The sequence below is a fragment of the Schistocerca nitens genome, chromosome 8, assembly GCF_023898315.1.
Source record: "Schistocerca nitens isolate TAMUIC-IGC-003100 chromosome 8, iqSchNite1.1, whole genome shotgun sequence".
Lineage (NCBI taxonomy): Eukaryota > Metazoa > Arthropoda > Insecta > Orthoptera > Acrididae > Schistocerca > Schistocerca nitens.
In genome coordinates this window covers 466,197,129-466,223,190 of record NC_064621.1, presented here as the reverse complement: position 1 = coordinate 466,223,190, position 26,062 = coordinate 466,197,129, and the positions used below count along the sequence as shown (strand labels likewise).

Genomic DNA, 26,062 nt, shown 5'->3' with positions numbered 1-26,062 from the left:
ATACGAGGTGTGGCTAGAAAAAAACCGGACTAGTACTGGTGAAACAATAAAACGAATGCAATAAGGCTGAAAGTCGCGTGGCCTGTCACGTGACTCTCGCTCCGCCTACTGCTCGAGTTTCATCTGCCTCCTGCACTCAGTCTGCCCGTGGCGTCTGTTTTAAGTAGTTGACGTTTTGTCTGTGCGTCGGAAAATGTTGAGTGTACAGAAAGAACAGCGTGTTAACATCAAATTTTGTTTCAAACTAGGAAAATCTGCAAGTGAAACGTTTGTAATGTTACAACAAGTGTACGGCGATGATTGTTTATCGCGAACACAAGTGTTTGAGTGGTTTAAACGATTTAAAGATGGCCGCGAAGACACCAGTGATGACACTCGCACTGGCAGACCATTGTCAGCAAAAACTGATGCAAACATTGAAAAAATCGGTAAACTTGTTCGACAAGATCGCCGTTTAACAATCAGAGCAGTGTCTGAGTTAACAGGAGTTGACAAGGAAAGTGTCGAACAAGTTTAGCGATTTTTTCAATGTTTGCATCAGTTTTTGCTGACAATGGTCTGCCAGTGCGAGTGTCATCACTGGTGTCTTCGCGGCCATCTTTAAATCGTTTAAACCACTCAAACACTTGTGTTCGCGATAAACAATCATCGCCGTAGACTTGTTGTAACATTACAAACGTTACACTTGCAGATTTTCCTAGTTTGAAACAAAATTTGATGTTAACACGCTATTCTTTCTGTACACTCAACATTTTCCGACGCACAGACAAAACGTCAACTACTTAAAACAGACGCCACGGGCAGACTGAGTGCAGGAGGCAGATGAAACTCGAGCAGTAGGCGGAGCGAGAGTCACGTGACAGGCCACGCGACTTTCAGCCTTATTGCATTCGTTTTATTGTTTCACCAGTACTAGTCCGGTTTTTTTCTAGCCACACCTCGTATAGTCACGAGCCTAGGAGAAGCGCTGCAGGCAATGTCGTGCTGTTAGAAAAGGCATTGGCTTCGGTTGTCTACTGCCACAGTCCATAACGTCAAATTTCGGCGTACTGTCCTAATGAATACGTTCGTCGTACGCCCCACAGTGATTTTTGCGGTTATTTCACGCAAATTTTGCTTATCTGTTGCACTGACAACTCTACATAAACGCCGCTGCTCTCGGTCGTTGAGTGAAGATCGTCGGCCACTGCATTGTCCGTGGTGAGAGGTAATGAGGTAATGCCTGAAAGTTGGTATTCTCGTAGCACTCTTGACACTGTGGATCTCAGAATATTGAATTCCATAATGATTTGAGAAATGGAATGTCCCATACGTCTAGCTCCAACTACTGTTCTGCGTTCAAAATCTGTCGTTACCGTCGCGCGGCCACAGTCACGCCGGATACCTTTTCATATGAATCATCTGAGTAGAAATGACAGGTCAGCCAATGCCCTGCGCCTTTATATCTTTTGTACGTGATCTACTATCATGTTTATATGTGCATATCGCTATCCCATGAATTTGTCCGCTCAGCGTAATTATGACTCATAGCACCCAACGACTTCTTCCTCTTTCCTCAGATGAAGAAACCGCTGCATGGCAGGCATTTTTGGAAGGATGACTAGGTGATTTTCGACTTGAAAACTTTGCTGAATAGTCAAAATACACACTTCTACAACCAAGGTCTCTAGCAACTGATCCAGCTCTGTGAAAAATGTATAAAATTGAAGAGTGAATAAGAAAAGAAGCACTGTCACCATCACTATCATGGTCTCAGTTTGATTTTTTTCGAAGTTGTAAAAGTACAACCTTATGACTATCCCCAATAGAATAGCTGATATAGCCTCTGTGGTAAAAAGTATCCAGACACCTATTAATGTATACTAATATGGGGTGTGTCCATCCTTCGCCTCCATGACGTCTTGACATCTGCTGGGGACACTTCCAATTAGGTGTTGGAATGTCTATGGAGGGATGGCAGCTCGTTCTTCTTCAAGAGCCGAAGTCAGAGAAGATAGTTATGTAGAACTCGTGGGTCTGGAGCGAAAGCTACCTTCTAATTCACCCTATAGGTGTTCCATTGGGTGCAGATCTGGACAGGAGTTTTAGTGTCCACAAAAACCACTGCTGATACCAACAATCCTCTTTTCCAAACAGTTCCTCTCCAGTATGTAGAACACAATGCTCCGAAATACGTTGATATCCTTTTACATTAAGCGTCTTCTTAAGCGCGATAAGGGGTCCATACCGTAACCATTGTAAGTGCGCTGCTTCTGTGTTGGCAGCGCTGTGTAGCGCTTTGCATTGGGTCTCTGACTGCGCTTTCTTTGTAAGAGACTCTGTGGCTGGTTGGACTCGTTGTTGGAAGTTAATCGCCAGTAGTGTTGGGCAGTTGGAAGTTAGTTGCCAGCAGTGATGAAAGTACTGTTGGGCAGCTGGAGGTGAACAGCCGGGCAGGGATGGATGTTAAATGTGAGAAGTTAGCATTGATGGAGGGTAGAGGTCTGAAGTGTTAGCGTAGGCTAACGATCCGGAAGCATCCGACTTGTAGATTGAAAATTATTCATGATTATATATCTTTGTACTGGGTGTCAGTGACGATTTATATTCGTGTAAAAATAAAAAATAAATTATTTGGTTTGCAACAAAATCTTTCCTTTGCTAACCACATGCCTATTAGTAGTTAGTGGCTTTAGTAGTTAGAATCTTTTATTTAGCTGGCTGTATTGACGCTCTCTGTATTGCAGTAGTTCGCGTAATGAAGATTTTTTTGAGGTAAGTGCTTAATGAAATGTATAGGTTATTGTTAAGATTTCTCTTTAGTCAGGGCCATTCTTTTGAATTAATTATTTGAAGTCAGGTTGTAATTTTTTTGAGCATTCAGATTGCGTTGCGCTAGAATATTGTGGGTCAGTGTTGACATGATAAGGAAAAGTAAAGAGAAAGTAGGCTCAGTAGGTTGTTTTACTCAGCTGTTTCAGAATCAGATAACGTAGTTGTTTCATCTTCTCAGTCATTCAGCAATTTAAGTACAGACACACTCATGTACGTAAAGAAGTTTGACCATTTAAAACATGTACATACCGTAACAGCACCTCTCCTGCGCTTCTGTGTGGGCGTTACACATGATGGTAGGCAATGTTCTTCAAGTATTCACCGAACCTACACTCTTTCGCCAGAATGCCAGAAGGTATAGCACGATCCAACAGTCAAAATCACTCGTTTCCAGTGGCGTCTTTACTTACACCACATCAAGCGTCGCCTAGCACTGACTATAGAAATATGTGGTTTGTGAGGAGCTGCTCCATCACTGTACCCCATTATTTTTAACTCCCTAAGCATAGTCAGTGTGGCAGGTGGACTGCTGCTGGTACTTTGGAGCTCACAAGTGATGCCTTCCGCCAATTTCATGCGATATTTTTACAACCATCCTCGGTAATCCTTGACGGTTCCCGTCATTTAGTACGCGACGTTTGCCTAATCTTGTTTTAGCTTCACGTGTCCATTTCAAAACCAAATCACCAACCGTCGTTCTGGGCAACTGTAGCATGCTTAAAACGTCCCTGATGGATCTGTTACTCTTGTGAAATCCAATGGTTAGTCCATGTCCGAAGTCACTGACTTCTCGTGACAGACTTTCTGCTGTTACAGTTTGTGTACTGATAACACAACACTCCGCGCCTTCTTTTATAAAGGCGGGTCCGCCTCACGTGACATCGAGTGGTCATTTCCACACTACAAAGAGGTGACTGGACACTTCTGATCGGATCGTGTGTGAAATAAATTATTACTTTTCTAGCAGCTGGCAACAACACCGAGTTGTAGAATTTTGGAACATGTATTATGTTCGAGTACAATGACTTTTCTGCAGACTAGTAATCTACTCTGTAGGAATCAGCATGGGTTTCGAAAAAGACGATCGTGTGAAACCCAGCTCGCGCTATTCGTCCACGAGACTCAGAGGGCCATAGACACGGGTTCCCAAGTAGATGCCGTGTTTCTTGACTTCCGCAAGGCGTTCGATACAGTTCCCCACAGTCGTCTAATGAACAAAGTAAGAGCATATGGACTATCAGACGAATTGTGTGATTGGATTGAAGAGTTCCTAGATAACAGAACGCAGCATGTCATTCTCCCTGGAGAGAAGTCTTCCGAAGTAAGAGTGATTTCAGGTGTGCCGCAGGGGAGTGTCGTAGGACCGTTGGCATTCGCATTATATATGAATGACCTTGTGGATAACATCGGAAGTTCACTGAGGCTTTTTGCGGATGATACGGTAGTATATCGAGAGGTTGTAACAATAAAAAATTGTACTGAAATGCAGGTGGATCTGCAACGAATTGACGCATGGTGCAGGGAATGGCAATTGAATCTCAATGTAGACAAGTGTAATGTGCTGCGAACACATAGAAAGAAAGATGCCTTATCATTTAGCTACAATATAGCAGGTCAGCAACTGGAAGCCGTTAATTCCATAAATTATCTGGGAGTAGGCATTAGGAGTGATTTAAAATGGAATGACCATATGAAATTAATCGTCGGTAAAGCAGATGCCAGACTGAGATTCATTGGAAGAATCCTAAGGAAATGTAATCCGAAAACAAAGGAAGTAGGTTACAGTACACTTGTTCGCCCACTGCTTGAATATTGCTCACCAGTGTGGGATCCGCACCAGACAGGGTTGATAGAGAAGATCCGACGGAGAGCAGCGCGCTTCGTTACAGGATCATTTGGCAATCGCGAAAGCGTTGCGGAGATGATAGATAAACTCCAGTGGAAGACTCTGCAGGAGAGACGCTCAGTAGCTCGGTACGGGCTTTTCTTGAAGTTTCGAGAACATACCTTCACCGAGGAGTCGAGCATTATATTGCTCCCTCCTACGTGTATCTCGCGAAGAGACCGTGAGGATAAAATCAGAGAGATTAGAGCCCACACAGAGGCATACCGACAATCCTTCTTTCCACGAACAATACGAGACTGGAATAGAAGGGAGAACCGATAGAGGTACTCAAGGTACCCTCCGCCACACACCGTCAGGTGGCTTGCGGAGTATGGATGTAGATGTAGATGTAGAAATAAATTGTCACTTCTCTAGCAACTGGCAACTGCACTGAGGGGAATGCGGGGCTGTAGAGGTGTCAGAGAGGGGCGGTGTGAGCGCGACACTCACCGACGCCAGCGACAGCGACGAGGAGCAGGGCCCAGGCGTCGCGGGGGTCTCCTTCGGCGAAGAGCGCCAGCACCTCGAGGGGCAGCACGGCCGCATGCAGGGCCCCCACCACAGCGTTCACCACGACGAACACCAGCAGCGGTCCGGGGCGCTCCTGCCAAAACAAAGCGTGCCTCACCTCACAGCCACCCTGAAAGGTCGAGACACACCTTATACACTTCCGACATCGTCAGCGCGCGGGCGATCTGTACTGTCACGAACGCTGAAAAAATTCTCTGCTTCCAAGACCGTTACAGTCATTTATTCATCTAGATGACCGATTTAGGCAATTATTTGTTTGTCATCTTCGGAGCCATGTTTACATCATTACACAAACTCCTCCACCAGTACAGTAAGTGGTGCTATACGACGCAGTGCAGTAGGTGGTGCTGTAGATTGCACCACTTACTGTACAGGGTGATTCAAAAAGAATACCACAACTTTAAAAATGTGTATTTAAAGAAAGAAACATAATATAACCTTCTGTTATACATCATTACAAAGAGTATTTAAAAAGGTTTTTTTTCACTCAAAAACAAGTTCAGAGATGTTCAATATGGCCCCCTCCAGACACACGAGCAATATCAACCCGATACTCCAACTCGTTCCACACTCTCTGTAGCATATCAGGCGTAACAGTTTGGATAGCTGCTGTTATTTCTCGTTTCAAATCATCAATGGTGGCTGGGAGAGGTGGCCGAAACACCATATCCTTAACATACCCCCATAAGAAAAAATCGCAGGGGGTAAGATCAGGGCTTCTTGGAGGCCAGTGACGAAGTGCTCTGTCACGGGCTGCCTGGCGGCCGATCCATCGCCTCGGGTGGTTGACGTTCAGGTACTTACGGACAGATAAGTGCCAATGTGGTGGCGCTCCATCCTGCTGAAATATGAATTGTTGTGCTTCTTGTTCGAGCTGAGGGAACAGCCAATTCTCTATTTCCTGGGCTGCGAACAAATGCTTGCTGGATGCGTGCTACATTTTCATCACTCGTTCTCGGCCGTCCAGAACTTTTCCCTTTGCACAAACACCCAATCTCTGTAAACTGTTTTGCCGGCCGAAGTGGCCGTGCGGTTAAAGGCGCTGCAGTCTGGAACCGCAAGACCGCTACGGTCGCAGGTTCGAATCCTGCCTCGGGCATGGATGTTTGTGATGTCCTTAGGTTAGTTAGGTTTAACTAGTTCTAAGTTCTAGGGGACTAATGACCTCAGCAGTTGAGTCCCATAGTGCTCAGAGCCATTTGAACCATTTGTAAACTGTTTATACCAACGTTTAATACACCACCTATCAGGAGGTTTAACACCATACTTCGTTCGAAATGCACGCTGAACAACTGTCGTCGATTCACTTCTGCCGTACTCAATAACACAAAAAGCTTTCTGTTGAGCGGTCGCCATCTTAGCATCAACTGACGCTGACGCCTAGTCAACAGCGCCTCAAGCGAACAAATGTACAACTAAATGAAACTTTATAGCTCCCTTAATTCGCCGACAGATAGTGCTTAGCTCTGCCTTTTGTCGTTGCAGAGTTTTAAATTCCTAAAGTTGTGGTATTCTTTTTGAATCACCCTGTACTGCTGGAGGAGTATTGTGTAATGATGTAAACATACGTCCGAAGATGGCAGCAAAAATATTCCGAAATCGGTCATCTATATGAATAAATGATTTTAATTCAACTTAAACCCAGTACATGTAAAACTGAAGCATGTACTTTTCACCTCAACAACAAACAAGCTAACACACAGCTCAGAGTGAAACTTAACGGAAACTCTCTTTGCCATAACAAGTGTCTTAAGTACCTTGGTGTCACCCATGACCGCACCCCATATAGAAAACATCTTGAAAATACTGCTTCCAAGATAAAAACTCGTAACAATATTATTCAAGAATTGTGTGAAATGACGTGGGGAGCTTCAGGAGATACATTGCGCACACCATGCACTGCGCTGGTCTTCTCAGCAGCCGTGTACTGCGCCCCAGTGTGGCTAAACAGCTGCCACACCAACTTGTTCGACGTCCAGTTAAGCCACACTATGCGGTTAATAACTGGAACAATCCGACCAACACCGATTTATTGGCTTCCTCTGCTGAGCAACATCTATCCACCCGCAATCCGTAAAAGCGATACCTTGCTTAGGAATACCTCAAGCTACAGGAGAACCTGGAATTACCAATACACGAAGACATAGCAAGTCTACGACAAAACAGACTCCGTTCAAAAAACCTACCATTACGGCAAGCAGAGCAGACATGCCACTAATACCGGGTTGAGGGACCTGTGGGATCAGAATCGTCAACTTATTGAAAGTCCTGAAGATTGTCAGTGGTTTCCGAAGTATAACTGTGATACAACTGGCACAGAACTCGACTGGAAACTATGGATCAACTTGAACAGAGCTCGGACTGGGCATGGACGATGCGCAGACTTTTTTTTTTTTACAAATAGGGTGCTACAGAGTCTCCGGTTTGTGGCTGTGGGGCTCCAAAGCAGACAATCAAGCACTTTAGAGATGAATGCTCCTTGCATTTCTATCAGGGGAGTTGCAGCGACCACATAAAAGCTGATGATACAGCTCTTATATGGACTGGACTACGAACTTAGATATTGACATTTAGTTAATTTCATATGTAGTTTTGTGTTTTCATATTCTTGTTATATACATATACTGATGTTATATACCTGTATTTTTAAACTGCATGTGAATCATACGAATAAATAAATAAATGAATAAATAAAATGCCACCACCACCTGTGTCCAACATCAATGTGTAATAACATCTCACAGATGGCAGAACTAGCAGTGGAGGTATGTCCAGCTATTTGGGGGATGCGGAAAACACTGCAACTGTTGTCGTAATGTGGAAACAGAGTGAATTATCTGACGTCGAAAAGGATATTTTCGTTGGCTTTTACTCCTCTTTGGAAGCACTTCCAAAATGGCTTTGTTTGTAAACTGTCCGTGTACCACCATTGTTAAAGTATACTGTGCAGGGCAAAATGGCTCTATCCAAAACTGGCGCCAAGGCAGCTGTGATGCACCACATACCAAAGATGACGGGGTTGAGAGGCAGCTGTGGAGGTGTGTACAGACAAACAGATTGAGCGGCTGACCTCCCAGATGAACCTCGAAGCTACCAACAGCGTCGCCTCAATTGCCGTTGCCGGCCGGGGTGGCCGAGCGGTTCTAGGCGCTACAGTCTGGAACCGCGCGACCGCTACGGTCGCAGGCTCGAATCCTGCCTCGGGCATGGATGTGTGCGATGTCCTTAGGTTAGTTAGGTTTAAGTAGTTCTAAGTCCTAGGGGACTGATGACCTCAGATGTTAAGTCCCATAGTGCTCAGAGCCATTTGAACCATCAATTGCCGTTCAGTGAACATTGCTGCATATGGGCCTCCGCGGCAGGCACTTGCTTCGAGCATCCATGCTGACTGCTGTTCATCAGTGCTGATGGCTGGAATTTGGACGCCAGTGTCGCAAACGGACATCCACTGAGTGGTGACAGGTGGCTTTTTCATATGAATCATGTCTTATGCTCTGTCGAACAGGTGGCTGTTGACATGTACGGCGTGAAATGCCTGAAAACAAACATCCGGCAACAATCGTTGGAGGGATCCACGCCAGAGGGCATTCCTTGAGTGATCTCGTCATTCTGGAGGGCACAATCGATCGAGACAAGTATGCATCTATCTTTGGAGACCCCTGTATGGAGTTTGTTTCTTCTCAGCAGAATAGCATCTACCAGCAGCACAATGCAATGTGTTGCACAGCTCGCCATGTACGGGTATGGTTTGAAGAGGAGCAGGATGAGTTTACCGTACTCCCGTGGCCACCATACTAATCAGGAATGGGTGGATCCACCTCGAACGGACTGTTGGCACCCTGGATTATCAACTGAGAAACCTAAACAAAGGTGGCCACAGCACTGGAGTGAGCATGGCTGCCGGTACCTTGAGAGATTGCAGGGCACTCTCACTTCTGAGACGGTGTTATGCTGCTTGATGTTCTTAGGGAAGATGATCTTTATTACGACCTGACTTCATACATCATGATGAAATGGTGTGCAGTAGTTAATGCTCTTGCTTGTGAGCTCTATGGAAGTAATAATGGTAAGCTTTACCTGCATTCAAAGGAGTAGGGTGCCGATTTAAACGACTGCAGTAAAAGCAGAGCGACTGTGGGCCGAGGATAGCGAGTTTTTTCTGTGGAACCTGGGTAGAAACATTTCCAGATGGCCAGGTTCCACAGTCTCATTGTGCAGACATGTTGGTTGACGCTGGACAGTCGGCATCTGCGTCCAGGTAGACTGACTAGCGCTGAGAAGTCGCCGCTGCAATGGCCAGTGCATTGTAGACCGGCAATAAAGCAGAGGATGGGCCCTTGTTAGGCAGGTAGCTGACGGGACAACTGTGAGCGTTCTGCGAATTTCCGTGGGACAGGTCACTGGCGACCAGACGCCCAGACTCTGTTACAAAACATATTTGTGAAACTACGAGTCTTTTAGCGACTTTATGGCCGTTCTTTGGAAACTTCAAAATGGACGCAACAGGGGAGATAACAAGCTTTTTATGGAGGGGTGTGGTTCCATCCTGGTCTGTTGTTAGCAAAAAGACACGGCGTAAACACGTGGGAAAGAGGCCGTGAAGCTGAATCTTTTTTCCTTTTCCCCCAATTAACTTTAAAGTCTCTGATTGGTTAAATCGGTGTATGCGGAGCAAGGGGCGCTCTCCAAGCTTCGAATACCGCACTCCAGATCGTGATTGGCTTGTGCTAAAGTGGGGGAAGCCTAAGATGTAAATGGGCTTTTGCTACTGGGCTGAGGAGGAAAGCGAACAGAAAGAAAAAAATCACTCTTGTACTCTCTCTTCGCTAGTAAAGAACTGCAGGTCTCTACCTAAATGGTGGGACTTGTGCCCTTTGCTAGCGTGCCACTTAGAGCCTCTGCCAGTTACCTTCTGAACCGTCAGAGGTACTGCTTCTTGCGTCATGCACACAACGAATGATGTGTGGGTATACTTATTTGTCTTGAGTCAGCCATCTAAACATTTGACATATTCCGTCACTCATAGTCGTGGCACAGGTTAAATTGATTTGACAGACCAGCAAACGGGTCCACCTGCACACTGGAATCCACCGGGGTTTCAGAGGCTCATAGGGAAGGACCTGCGTTCCGAATAAACAGAACGCGAGACCGCGTACTAGAAATTTTCCGGCGCGCGCTGTTAATAACAGATTGCGGCCGTCCATGGCTTCAGTCGCTGAAAGGATCGTGGTATGACGCCCTGACCAGCAGAAGGGTAAAGTATTCGCTGCTACGTGGTAGGGCTCCGAAGTATGTTTCTCAGCACCCTGTTCTTGTGAACAATATTTTTATTTTTTGGAATAGTATAGATGCTTGATTGTGCGGCAGTTTTTATGCCATACCCCGGATTCACGTGTATGAAGTCTGATAGAGAGATTAGTGTTCTGGTTAGTGTCGTGCGTCGATCCCCAGCTGATCACTTTGTCCACCATATAACCCATATTAGCGAAAGCGTTTGTGAAATAAAAATGTTTGTGTCACGTTTCTTTAGTAATTTTTTATATTGTGATGTTAAGAAAGAATAAATCTATTGTCATTTAGATCACAACTTCTACCTGTGTTCTGATTAACATTACCTTGCCATTTTTATTAAAGGCCTGATTTCAGCCGGCGGGATTAGCCGAGCGGTCTAGGGCGCTGCAGTCACGGACTGTGCGGCTGGTCCCGCCGGAGGTTCGAGTCCTACCTCGGGCATGGGTGTGTGTGTTTGTCCTTAGGATAAATTAGGTTAAGTAGTGTGTAAGCTTAGGGACTGATGACCTTAGCAGTTAAGTCCCATAATATTTCACACAAATTTAAACATTTTTTGCCTGATTTCAAAAGAAAATAGTTAGCTTGCAACCTCATTGACAATCTTCCTGCATGTCTCGCATTGTTACGCTCTGCAAAATGTTATTGAGGCTTTTGACAGGTTGACTGGACAGTGTATAAAAGATTGAAGCGATTTCACCGATTTGCTGTTGTTACATTATTTGACACATTGCCACAGGGCTTGGTGCACACATACAAAAACTAAAAATTTTTGTAACTTATTAAAAGTGCTCCATATGTGCTCCCCTACTGATTCCACAGATATGAAGTCGATAATCAAGTTCTTCCTACACTTCGGCGCAGCACGTCCCTGTCAACCTCTTCAGAAGCACTGCTGATCTGAGCTCACAGTTCTGATGGTTCAAATGGCTCTGAGCACTATGGAACTTAACATCTGAGGTCATCAGTCCCCTAGAACTTAGAACTACTTGAACCCAACTAACCTAAGGACATCACACACATCCATGCCCGAGGCAGGATTCGAACCTGTGACCGTAGCGGAGCGGTCGCGCGGTTCCAGACTGAAGCACCTAGAACCGCTCGGTCACGCTGGTCGGCTCTCGCAGTTCTGGTAACTTTGTTGGTGAAGGAGGGGTAAACACTGAATCTTTCACATAACCCCATACACAAAGATCGCAAGAAGTTAGGCCGAGAGAGTGTTGAGGCAATGACATGAACTGCTGATCATTAGTTCCACCACTACCGATCCACCGGTTTGTCAATTTCCTGTTTAAGAATTCATGAACAGCATGTGGCTCAAATGGTTCAAATGGCTCTGAGCACTATGCGACTTAACTTCTGAGGTCATCAGTCGCCTAGAACTTAGAACTAATTAAACCTAACTAGCCTAAGGACATCACACACATCCATGCCCAAGGCAGGATTCGAACCTGCGACCGTAGCGGTCGCTCGGTTCCAGACTGTAGCGCCTAGAACCGCACGGCCACTCCGGTCGGCTACAGCATGTGGATTATCAACCTGTTGCTAGATAAAATCCACACTGTCGGTCTCCAGTTGTGCATCGAGCCAATTTCCCAGCACGTCCAGACGCACGTGCCTTGTAACGGTCTTTTTGCAAAAGAAGAAGCGACCCTAAACTCTAAACCGCGGTAACGCGCAGAACACGTTATCTTATGGGGAATCTCGAACGTGCTGTTGACTGCGCCATTTTAAGCACAACATACACTTTCTCGGTGGCTGTCTCCTCCTTGCCTAACTGCTCACTGCTGTGCTCTCGTGGCAGAAATCTGAAGTGCGGCTGCAACAATACAAACTCTTTCAGCTTTTCTGTACGAGTTTTGTGGCAGTAGATCAATTAATATAACTACAGTGACTTTATAAAATCGCTTCAGTCCTTTATAACCTTGTACTTCACTGGAGAAAAACAGAAGCGCTACAGGCAGGGCCAGTTCGAGGACATTTTTCCGTATCATTTGGCGCCCTCTGCCATCCCACTCCCCCCCTTTTCCTCATACACCTTCAACAGTGTCAGTTTCCGCTACTAATCGTAAGAAATCATGCACTTAGATGTGCGCCCGACGGCCCTCTCAGACTGACGGTTCAAGAGGCCGCTACTAATTGTGATACGGCCTGTATAGGAATCTTCCAGTTGTGGCGCCTCCAGCGGCTGCTTGTGCCGCTCGTCCGTTGGATCGGCCGTGGCTGCAGGACGTTCCAGTCGAAACAACATATCTCACCTCGGAAAAACAACAGTGGGATGGGACACTACAGTGAAAACAACAAGTTCCTCAGTTTAGAGCACAAGTAGCAGGTTAGGGATCCTTGTCCAAACAATAAAAAAAAAAAACTTGAAACACCATAGCTCTAATGCTCTGCTGATTTATTTTGCTTTCTGTTTTGTTCAACATTCCATCATTGAGTTCTTTAATTACTGTATGATTTATTCGATACCATAAGAATGTTTACTTTTTTCTTTGCAAAACTTTGATATCCTGGTAAAAAGCCGGCCGAGTTGGCCGAGCGGTTCTAGGCGCTACAGTCTGCAACCGCGCGACCGCTACGGTTGCAGGTTCCAGTCGTGCCTCGGGCATGGACGTGTGTGATGTCCTTAGGTTGGTTAGGTTTAAGTAGTTCTAAGTTCTAGAGGACTGATGACCTCAGAAGTTCAGTCCCGTAGTGCTCAGAGCCATTTGACCTGGTAACAACATATGCAATGTATTGTCTTTATTAGTTAAATTTTTTGCCTCACTAGGCGTGAGACAAAACTTATTATATATAACTGAAAATTTGTTCAAATAATTTTATGTTTAACTGTCAACATGTTCAAATGATATGTTTTGTTTAAAATGTCTTGTTACTCTGTATTTGCTGATCCTCACTTAGGGTTCTTAGTTCTTTATATGTATAAAAGGTGTTGTGGTTCCCCTCGGGAACGGAATCGTGCAAAATGTGCTTGGCATGAAGGAAGAGGTGGGACAAGGAGTTAGTCTGGGACGAGCTACCTACCCATCAACTGCTCATGTAAAAGTTGTGTATTGTGCTGGTGCTGAGAGAGGCTTTTCGTGCCGTTTTCCAATCTGCCAATGCCTCGGATGGATGGATAAATAGCTGGAACTATTCTGGAATTGGTATCTATCATCGCCACCAAGAAATGACAGAGTCCAGCAAAAACCTGCAAATCTACCTACCAACATGCACTCGCCACGATATTGCACAACCACTGTAACGGAATAGAAGAATCTTAGAAATAGGCGGCCGAAGACCCGCAAGACCGCTACGGTCGCAGGTTCGAATCCTGCCACGGGCATGGATGTTTGTGATGTCCTTAGGTTAGTTAGGTTTAACTAGTTCTAAGTTCTAGGGGACTAATGACCTCAGCAGTTGAGTCCCATAGTGCTCAGAGCCATTTGAACCAATCTTAGAAATGTACTGCGAAGGATCACCTCACGTGAATGATTTATTTGATTTCAGTTATAAGATAAACAAAAAGACTATCTATCAAAACTTACCTTGATTTATCATTTGTCATATATCCACTTAGGATCCTTCTCATGCTAAAGTGATTACCGAGTGTCCTTATTATAAAAATATTAAAGCCCAGTGTTTTACTAATTAATGCCTCTTGAATATAATAAAAAGAAAGTTAAAGTTATGTGGCAAAAGAGTGTGCTAAAATAAATGATGTTTGTTGAAAGTAATCTCACAATCAAAACTGCTTTTCAGAGACTAACATAAATAATTGAATATAAAGCAGTAGAGTAGTTCAAACAGGCATTATAACAATCTGCTGTTACTTTTAAAAATTTAAAGTTCTTAAAACTGAGGCTTATAAAGTTTTGCTTAGCTAATGATCATAGGGCTGCCTGTTGTAAATTGCAAAAGGTGAGTCAGTATCGTACAAATATGTCAATATAGAGTCTCACTGCAGTGAAAGTTGATAACTGCAATTTTGGAAAGTTATATACTCATGCTTGCTAAGTGCTTGTTTATCTTGTGTATATTAATAGTGTAACAGGATCCACTGTTTGTCTATTGTGCTCATGATAGATAACAATTACAGAAAGACCACTAGCTATGAAAACAGTAATTTCTTGTATTCATGCCCGCATCTCGTGGTCGTGCGGTGGCGTTCTCGCTTCCCACGCTCGGGTTCCCGGGTTCGATTCCCGGCGGGGTCAGGGATTTTCTCTGCCTCGTGATGGCTGGGTGTTGTGTGCTGTCCTTAGGTTAGTTAGGTTTAAGTAGTTCTAAGTTCTAGGGGACTTATGACCACAGCAGTTGAGTCCCATAGTGCTCAGAGCCATTTGAACCATTTGAATCTTGTATTCAGAGGCCAGTGAGAAATAGGTTGCTAGTGAACTTTTTTTATTCCCATGTCAGTTAGAAAAGTAATTCGTACAAGAAAGACTAAACTTATGCCTAGTTTATAATTTTTCAGTGAACTTTATTCATATCTCATGTCAGATAGGAAAGTGTTTGAAAAGTGATACTAAATTTATGTGCAAATTATGATTCTAAAGTGCACTTTAATTGTAATATTATTGAAACCATTCAGTTTGACCAACCTTGAAGGCAAAAGTGTATGTCATTATCTGTCGTACTTATGCAAATAGCTTTGTTCTTCTATAACTGTTAGCACTTTCTTTAACGTCAACATCTGCTAGTGATAGAGTTCATTGCACTTTCGTGTGATATAGTATAGGCTGTGTCTGTCCATGAAAGTTACTCATATCTATTTGCTTGAGCAAGAATGTTAATCATTCTCATGCCTAATTAGGCTGGCGACCCTTTTCTTTATTCTTTGAACACTGTGGATAGGTTCAAAAATGGTTCAAATGGCTCTGAGCACTATGGGACTCAACATCTTAGGTCATAAGTCCCCTAGAACTTAGAACTACTTAAACCTAACTAACCTAAGGACATCACACACACCCATGCCCGAGGCAGGATTCGAACCTGCGACCGTAGCAGTCCCGCGGTTCCGGACTGTGGATAGGTAAAATATTGTTTGTTACTGTATAAATATTTACGTAATTCTGACTTTCACTTTCGATAAGACACCTCCGTTAGGTACATCAGGGTCAACACAACAAAATTCCTTTCAGAGGGTACCACTGCACTGTTGCTTTATAGCCGGCCGAAGTGGCCGTGCGGTTAAAGGCGCTGCAGTCTGGAACCGCAAGACCGCTACGGTCGCAGGTTCGAATCCTGCCTCGGGCATGGATGTTTGTGATGTCCTTAGGTTAGTTAGGTTTAACTAGTTCTAAGTTCTAGGGGACTAATGACCTCAGCAGTTGAGTCCCATAGTGCTCAGAGCCATTTGAACCATTTTTGTTGCTTTATACCATAACTGCTTTAACAAGATAGTTTCATTATACGGTCTTCCTCCAACTTTAAGGTTATGGTATAGCAGTAGGAATGGTAGTGTTATAAACTGCAGGAGCTTGGGATAATCACGTAGAAACGACACGTATCTGACCTCCGAAAGCAGCCAGGTGGGTAGTGGTCTGAGGTGAGGCACGTATTGTTTGCAGTGAAGAATCCTGGCTGACAGCTGCTGTTTTGGGGTAACATAGGTGTTGTTTGCACTGGAAGGCAGAACAGAGGTTAACGTCTCATCGCACGTCAGGTCGTTAGAGACGGAGCTCACGCTCGGATTAGGAAAGGACGGCTAAAGAAATCGGCCGTGTCTTTATCAAAGGAACCATTCCGGAATCTGCCTGAAGTGAGTTGGAGAAATCACAGAAAACTTAAATCTGCGTGGCTTGACGGGGATCTGAACAGTCACCCTCCTGCATTAGAGTCCAGTATGCTAACCACTGCCGGCTGGGGTGGCGGAGCGGTTCTAGGCGCTACAGTCTGGAACCGCGCGACCGCTACGGTCGCAGGTTCGAATCTTGCCTCGGGCATGGATGTGTGAGATGTCCTTAGGTTAGTTAGGTTTAAGTAGTTCTAAGTTCTAGGGGACTGATGACCTCAGAAGTTAAGTCCCATAGTGCTCAGAGCCATTTTTGAGCCAACACTTGCGCCACCCCGCTCGGGAGTTATTGCGCTGGAAAATTATGGTGCGCTGCTGGTGATGGGAGGTAAGGTACGCGTTGAATTCACAGGAGTGTCCCTGCCTTGTGATGACGTTCTGAGGTGATGTACGTATTGTCTGCACTGGAGTGGCTTGGTCCATTGGTTGTGTTCTGAGAAGAAGAATGGGTGGTTTTCACTAAGAACTGTGTGGTTTTTAGTAGAGTGCCCTGGCCCGCTACTGTCCGTCTGAAGTGAGGTGGAATGTCATGTCTCACTGCTGGCGTTCGTGAAGTGAAGTACGTGTTATTTTCAGTGGAGTATCCTGGGGTACTGCAAGACGCTCACGTTCGGAGAACATAGACCTCTCCTCAAAACACTAGTGTCGTGCGAAGATACTCCAGTGTTACCAGTACATACCTACCACACCAGAATTAGGTTGAAGCACCATGGTTAACATGGTTGTAATGTAACTGCCAGATTTGAAATTATGATTACCTGTGAAAGTAAATGCTAATATATCCCGCTTGGCTCAAATGGTTCAAATGGCTCTGAGCACTATGGGACTCAACTGCTGAGGTCATTAGTCCCCTAGAACTTAGAACTAGTTAAACCTAACTAACCTAAGGACATCACAAACATCCATGCCCGAGGCAGGATTCGAACCTGCGACCGTAGCAGTCACGCGGTTCCGGACTGAGCGCCTAGAACCGCTAGACTACCGCGGCCGGCTCGGCGTGATGTGGCGACGATGGTAGAATCAGATTAAAGTTGCTGATATGAAACCTATAAGTCCATCCAGTCGGGCCCTTGGCATTAATATATCCTCTTTCCTTACACCCCGTTTCGGCTGGCGGTGATAATAAGTTGCGTAACATCCATTTGTTGTAGGCCGGAACAAAGTAACTGTTTATGCTGTACTTGATGGTCGTATTAGTTCAGCTGCAACTTTCTTACACACTGGTTTGGCACAGTCCATACATCGTATATAAATTAACATTTCATTTGCTATAATTTGCCAATTGCGAAGTTCCAGTCCAGTCATGGCTGACGATGGCAGTGTTCCAGCAGAAAGAGTCACTTACGTAGCAACACAGTCCACAGTTTCCACATTGGCGGTTAGTGTTTTAGCATAAGCCATATTTCGTTGTCAAGAACAGTGAGAAATCTTCAATTCAAAGTTTATGTAAAGCAGTTCTATTCTAAACCGACGACAGTACTGTGCATTGTCACTGCCACAAGCATCAGTCTGCAATAACCAACAGCGCTCGCGTAGTGCAACGTCCATTCAGAATGTCCATCATAAAGTCAAATTTCAGACGTGTCTAACAGACGAAAGTCCGGTATTAATATCTCGTTAAACACATACCATTACTACTTTCTTCCATACCGCCACGCTCACGTGCCATCCGCGACTGTCTGCCGCACTGTTCGACACGACAGCTATCGATACTTCTCTCGCTCCACAGTTCTTACAAGACTTCTGCCTATTGCATTCCGTTTCACACAACACATTTAATGAAACTATTTGAAAGCTCATCAGAAAAAAAATCTAAGTCTTAACATAAGAAACTCGTATATAAAACAGCAAAGTAAACATAGTCACACTTCATATTCTACACTATATAACCAAATGAAAAATATTCTACGTCATAATAAATATATCTCTGAAGTACAAGGCAGTTCAAAAAATGGTTCAAATGGCTCTGAGCACTATGCGACTTAATTTCTGAGGTCATCAGTCGCCTAGAACTTAGAACTAATTAAACCTAACTAACCTAAGGACATCACACACATCTATGTCCGAGGCAGGACTTCTCAAATACAAAAATTCTGACAAAACAACTTTAAAACGCGACCTCACTGTAGAATGAGATAGATAATTACCTGGGGAGCTAACAGTTACTTTAGCAGCGAAACTACTTATAATGGCCTAGCAAAACGAAAATTGAGTTTAAATGGACATGTGCGGCTATGTCAAGTCTCCCTCCAAACGTAATGTGTTCACGCAGTGTAGTTTAGAGCCACTTACAGTTCAAAAATGTTCAAATGTGTATGAAATCTTATGGGACTTAACTGCTAAGGTCATCAGTCCCTAAGCTTACACACTACTTAACCTAAATTATCCTAAGGACAAACACACACTCCATGCCCAAGGGAGGACTCGAACCTCCGCCGGGACCAGCCGCACAGTCCATGACTGCAGCGCCTTAGACCGGCCACTTACAGTGCAATGGCAAATGAGCTCCCTGTTTTTTATAGCAATGCAAATACACTTTCTTCAGAGGAACTACAGCTTCTCTCCAACCTGCGCCTCCGTCAAGACCTTCATCGTCTGCTGGAAGATCATGCAAGGAACGTGATGTATAATTTTTATAAAAAAAAATAACACTCGCTTTTGTGATAAATTGTAACGTGAAACTTGTGAAATATTACGAACCACTGAAGGCACGTGGTACGAACACATCACGCGATCATATACTAGCTTCAGAGGCAAAGTAGTCAAGGTAGTTTTGTTGATAAATCGTATGGAATATCAACAAAAATAATCAGCAAAAATGCCACTGATTAATACTACTCAAAACAGAGGAACGTGTAATAAACATGCAAAAGCAGTTATTCAGCTACGATGCCATGTGTAACAGTTTTTCCCGTTTCAAAACTTGACTTCTGAGCATATTAACAGATTTACGTTATATTAATTTCTCCTATTTTTTAGTACTGACTGATATAATAGAAACTGAAGAAAATGTGTTTTCAAAGCTCATTTTGACCCATTTGAGTGTTACTGAGGGCCATCATATGTCCAGATAAATGTGAAAAATCTTGCAAAACAACCACAAAATTGGCTGGTAGAATTAGCAGTTTATCACCCAGCCAAGGCGGCTGGGCGTCTCTATAGGCGTCTCTCTAGTTTGACGCGTTGTCGAATAATCATGTCAAGTGGACTGTAGAAATAGTACCTGAACGGTTGCTTGTTGTGTTGTATTGCATTTCATGAAGTTTGAGAAGATACCAAATCCTGGAAAGGACTGTTTTTCGACCTCGAAATTTCGCAATATTTTTCCTCTCTTCTAGCGAAGCAAATGGTATCTTTCTGAATAATGCGTTTAGGTGCATAGAAGAAAAATAGATTAATGCACCTAAAGTGTGGAATAAGAGATTTCTTGGGAGTCTGCTGCTATCATTCTGACGTGTAAAACAACCTATAGTCTTAGGTAAGCCTTGACGGGTTTTCTTTATCTAGAGACAAACGTCGAACTTCTGCTGTTATTAAGTTGAGCAGCAGAGGAAGGGCCTGTCCTTGTGGGAATTGGGGACAGAAGTCGGGCAGGAAAACCGCTGCCATGTTTACTTTTGGCTCTCTCTCTGGGAACTGCCCTTTTCCGCAGCTCGATAAGGAAGTGAAAGAGAAAAGATTGCAGACTGACTTTTGGCAGTGCTCTCTAAAGATTCACATCCGCCACGACTGCATAACAGCAGCGAAACTGCATTCGCGTCAAGGTAACAGACGGAGCACCCCACAAACCCAAATCAGTACTTGCTGTTCACGGTATTTCCGGTGCACACAACAATGCTAAATTTGTGGTTTAATAGCATCGCAATCAATTATTACTAACAAAGGGTAGAGTTCAGTAATGAAGTAAAATCCTGAACCCCATATCCCAGGAGAGGGCAAGCGGCCGATGTTGCCTTCCTCCTCCTCAGCGCATCCCTACCCCGCTGGCGCCTATGAGTCCGTTCCTACGGGATGTTTCGCACGTACGTCTCCAACCTGGAAAGAATTGATGCACTTAGGCAAAGTGTCCAGGATTTGTTCACTTACTATTGTAAGACATGTATATTTCTATTGTCTATTGTCAAACCACAATTTATGAAAGATGTTTATATTTTATTAATAGGATTAAATAGGAATAATTAATATTTGTCATGTTGGAAATATTGTGGTAGCAGGGAATGTCTGCACAAAAGTATTGTTGGCAAGAGGGACCGCACATTGATATAATTTTAAAAAGGGCGGGAGAGACTGCGTATGGATACATTTTAAGAAAAGAGCGGGAAAGACCGCGCATTGATACATTTTGTAACGGTAGCAGAGATTGTCTGCACCAGAAAGCATTGTTGGCAGGAGAGACCGCACTTTAGCGTTCGTAGGAAGTCAGTAGTAAGCGAGACGTGAAACGAGTCGGTAGCAGGTCTGAAGCGAGAGGTTGAGAGGAGCAGTGTGCCTGCTAGTCACCCGCTATAATTTACAAGAGATTATAAAAGGATGTACAGAAACATCAACTAACTATTATCATAAGAGGAACTAATATTATTGAATTATTTTCTTTGCGAAACTCAAGACTACTGAAGGTATGTTTGCGCAGTGCTAGTTGTAAGATTATTGTAAAAAGTAAGTCCCATTTGAACGTTTGTAAAATCATTTCATTCGGAATGTAATTAACTTTTGCCAGCAATATTGCATTTCTAATTATAATCCATCCCAAAAACCATCAACGTAAAACTTTGCAAAAATTTTATTGTTGTTAAGAAAAAGTGTAACTATGAATTACGTAACTTCAGTCAAATTAATTAAAGAATAACGTCAGCTTTGCTAATAAGGAATAACGTCAGCTTTGGTAATAAATACAGCCACTTATTATGACAGCCCACCAGCAGCTACTAGAGTATAGTAAACCAGAGTAAGTATATTCATGTCGGAGTTCGATGTAGCAGTCAGATGGCGATCCAGTAACAGTAAAAAAGGTAAGGAACAGTTTTGGGTTATTGTAGATAACGACTGAGGGCCACGACGACGACACATTCTATGTTTCGTCGAAATAATCAGAAAATCACTTTTAATAAGCAACAATTAAATTTGTATGCGAAGATTGAGAAAGAGAATATATTTCAAAGGGAAGATTTCATTTGTTATTATTAAGCAAGAGATAGAAATCCTAAGGAAAGGCTTCATAGGTTATTGTAGAAGGGCAGGTTGCGTAAAATAAAGAGATATAGAGGAGACGGGAAGGTTTCACTATGAGCAACCAAAATACCGCCAGTTCATTTTAAATAGTGGTTCATGTTTCTCGGGACGTTCTTAAATGTTGGCTCCTCTATAAAATTCTGTACAGGCCAATAGGTTATCTGGTAAATTTTGCAACTGAAATAAACTTTAATATTCACTCTGTCGTAGTCTAAACGAAAATAGTCAGTGTTGCTGCAAAAAAAAAAAAAAAAAAAAAATTGCTGTAGTGCGTCCATCCTCATTCCTCGGTACTGACGCTCCTAACAGTATTATTATGTTGAATTTATGCATTGTCCGCCTGCTTAGCTCGGTCGTAACGTGCTCGCCTCCCATGCAAGCGGGCCCGGGTTCGATTCCCGGCCGGGTTGGAGATTTTCTCCGCTCGGGGACTGGGTCTTGTGTTGTCCTCATCATCATTTCAACCTCATCACCGGCGCGCAAGTCGCCCCATGTGGCGTCGACTGATACAAGACTTGCACTTGGCGGCCCAACTTCCCAGAATGGGGCCTCCCAGCCAACGATGCCATACGCTCATTTCCATTTCTGCATTGCTACATTCTACAATATACAGTATATGATCAAAAATATCCAACACCCCGATGAAATACAAAGTTAACTTCTAGATATAACAGAGGCGGACCTGTCAGTATAAAAGAATGCGGGGAGTATTGTGTTGACAACACAGAATCATTGCCGGCCGCTGTGGCCGAGCGGTTCTAGACTCTTCAATTTGCTTCGGGGATGGATGTGTGTGATGTCCTTAGGTTAGTTAGGTTTAAGTAGTTCTACGTCTAGGGGACTGATGACCTCAGATGCTAAGTCCCATAGTGCTCAGAGCCATCTGAACCATTTGAACAGAAGCAGTAACAGCGGAATGGGTAGGTCTGGAGACATCAGTGACTTCTAATGTGGACTGCTCAATGGGCTTCATCTGAGTAAGAAATAAATTATCTTTTCTAAAGTTGCCCAAGTTGGCTGTTGGTGATGTGATTGTCAACTGGAAACGTGAAGGAACAACCTCAGTTAAACCAAGATCAAGCAAACCTCTTGCACTGACGGGCAAGAGCTGTCGAGTATTGTACTCAGTGATTGAAAAAAAATCGCACGAAATCAGTGGAAGGAATCACTCGTGACTTCAAAAGAGCTACTGTAGTCCAGGTAGTACAATAACTGTGCGTAGAGAGTTAAAAAGAATGGGTTGCAACGCTCGAGCTGCAGCTCAAGCCACACATTTCTGTTGTCATTTTCTAAGTCACGCTTGAGGCAGTGCGCAGGAAGACGCCACTAGTCAGTGGATGACTGGAAGGGAGTCATTTGGAGTGACGAATCGCGCTACAGCCTGTGGCAATCCGACGGAAGGGTTTGGGTTTGGCAAATGCCTGGAGAATATTACCTGCCAGCAGGTTAATGACCACAGTGAAGTGGTCCTCTTACTGCAAAAAATGGTTCAAATGGCTCTGAGCACTATGGGACTTAACATCTGTGGTCATCAGTCCCCTAGAACTTAGAACTACTTAAACCTAACTAACCTAAGGACACCACACACATCCATGCCCGAGGCAGGATTCGAACCTGCAACCGTAGCGGTCGCGCGGTTCCGAACTGAGCGCCTAGAACCGCTAGACCACCGCGGCCGGCCCTCTTATTGCACTTTTTAAGAAAACGCTACTCGCGGAAGAATACGAGCACATTTTACAGCATCGTGTAGTGCGTAGAGTAAAGAAACAGTTCTGAGATACAGTTCTGTATCTGCTTGACAGTGTACCCTGTCGTGAGGTTATGGGGACTAGGAGAAATTATTTTATACTTTTAGTCCGTTTTAAAAAACGTATTATATTAAAAAGCTTTTCATTTAAATAATTATTTTACAAATATTTGAAGATGGTATCTGTTTTTTCGGACACGGTAAGATTGTCTGCCGCGAGTAATGAGTGTAATGGGCAGGGCACTACGAATGTGGTGTGTGGACATTAAGTTGAGAATGTGGGTCACACGGGGAGCGTGAAAGGGATAAATCCCTGCAGTCGCACTATCCTCTGTGCACTCGGTGGCTCAGATGAATAGAGCATCTTCCATGTAAGCAGGACATCCTGGGTTCGAGTCCCGGTCGGGGAACACATTTTCAACTGTTCCCATTGATGTATATCAACGCCTGTCGACAGTTTAGAGTCTTGATTTAATTATCATTTTATTTTACAAATATTTTGACTTAACAAAAACAGACCTGTCAGGTTCTGCAACAGCCGTAGCTGTTGTTAGGTCCATCAGGAGTGCTGTGCCTATGGCAGCGTAACTCGACTGCAGCTCTACCAAATCTTGTGTACCAGACTTTTTTTATATTTATACTTTAAATAAAGTTGTCATCAACAGAAACAGCTTGAGAAAATGTCTTTTAGAAAGTTAAGTGCTTCATTTTTAAGATCTTCCTCAGAAGCTATAGATTTGAAAAATATATACTGTTGCTGCATATGCCTGTATAACATAGGTCCCTGATCAAAAGTAGATATTTAATTGCGAATAAATGTTGCCGGTCATTGGATAAAAAGTTGTTACTTTAAAGAAAGTAACGGGCTCTGTCAAACTCTCGTCCTCGTGAAGGTAAGTGCCACTCTGTTGTTTTAATTCGATTGTTGGACGATTTGCACTCATTGTCCCATCTTTCACAGATGTTGAAAGTATTGTAAAGTATTTTGTCGCACGATCGCGTTTCTGAGAGCAAGACACTGAATTTACAAGGGACCTTCAAAAAGTAAGTTTCGCATTTTGTTTTTCACAAGAGACCTTTATTGACAAAAACAAATACACCGTGGTATCTGGTTACAGCAAGGGAGAAACTGTTACAGCTTTCAACTGTCACCGACGAAAGAGGAAGAGTCAAACCAGCTGCATTCCTTCCGTACCGTGGAGTAACTACTGGCAATATAGGACGTGTGCTGAAGAGGTATGGATTGAGTCCAGCATTCCGGAGCTCCTCTAAGGTAAGAGATATGTTACGCTCCATACATAGCTCTTCGTGTTGCTGGCGTGTATGGTGTCCCCTGTGAATGTCGCAGTATTTATATAGGTCAAACAGGTCAAACCATTCGCACTGTTGCCGAACGTTGTGCAGAGCATTCACGACACATGAAACAAAGGGAACTTGAGAAGTCGGCGGTGGCTGAACATTACTAGAAAACGGGCAGAAAATACAATTAGAAAAAACGAGAGTTTTGGTTCTAACGATATCAATTGGCATTCTGTTATCAAAGAAGTGACCGAAATTAGAGTAAACAGCAACAGTGTTTACAGAGACCAGGGGTACTCACTGAATAGAGCATGGGGGGGGGGGGGGGGGCGGGCTTTGTACATTTAGCGGAAGCAAAAACGTAGGCTTAAAGGGAGCGGCAGTTTCAAACGTGGCGGTGTTCGACGGAGCCGCTGAGCCGCCCAAATTGCCTTCTGCGCATGCGCCACACCGATCCTCTGGGAGTTTCCAGACGCTTCCATTATATCTATATATGCAGAATACCGCGTCCCGTCGCAGTCACTGGTTTCAACTCCTGATGACGATAGTCGAGAGCCGGAGTGTTTTACTCGAAATGACGCGGCTCTTAAACCGAGACGGTTTTATTGAAGCATGCCACTGTGAAAGACACCGAGCATATGAATAAAAAAGTTGCCATATAAAAAAAAACTAAACAAAATTTAAAAGAGTGCCAAAGCGCGGGCATACAAACCAAGATGTCATGTATCGTATCTTGGTTGCACCACGGATTTCTCAATCGTCCGCTACGGTAGCAGGTTCGAATCCTGCCTCGGGCATACACTCCTGGAAATTGAAATAAGAACACCGTGTATTCATTGTCCCAGGAAGGGGAAACTTTATTGACACATTCCTGGCGTCAGATACATCACATGATCACACTGACAGAACCACTGGCACATAGACACAGGCAACAGAGCATGCACAATGTCGGCACTAGTACAGTGTATATCCACCTTTCGCAGCAATGCAGGCTGCTATTCTCCCATGGAGACGATCATAGAGATGCTGGATGTAGTCCTGTGGAACGGCTTGCCATGCCATTTCCACCTGGCGCCTCAGTTGGACCAGCGTTCGTGCTGGACGTGCAGACCGCGTGAGACGACGCTTCATCCAGTCCCAAACATGCTCAATGGGGGACAGATCCGGAGATCTTGCTGGCCAGGGTAGTTGACTTACACCTTTTAGAGCACGTTGGGTGGCACGGGATACATGCGGACGTGCATTGTCCTGTTGGAACAGCAAGTTCCCTTGCCGGTCTAGGAATGGTAGAACGATGGGTTCGATGACGGTTTGGATGTACCGTGCACTATTCGGTGTCCCCTCGACGATCACCAGTGGTGTACGGCCAGTGTAGGAGATCGCTCCCCACACCATGATGCCGGGTGTTGGCCCTGTGTGCCTCGGTCGTATGCAGTCCTGATTGTGGCGCTCACCTGCACGGCGCCAAACACGCATACGACCATCATTG

General features: G+C 44.2%; 1 protein-coding gene across 1 annotated transcript in view; it reads right to left on the bottom strand.

Moving 5' to 3' along the window:
- Window positions 1-26,062, bottom strand: part of LOC126199006 (uncharacterized) — a 362,479-nt gene that overhangs the window by 91,998 nt on the left and 244,419 nt on the right. The window contains exon 5 of the mRNA XM_049935686.1: window positions 5,150-5,303. Coding sequence (XP_049791643.1) covers window positions 5,150-5,303 — 154 coding nt within the window. The remainder of the gene's footprint in view (window positions 1-5,149; window positions 5,304-26,062) is intronic.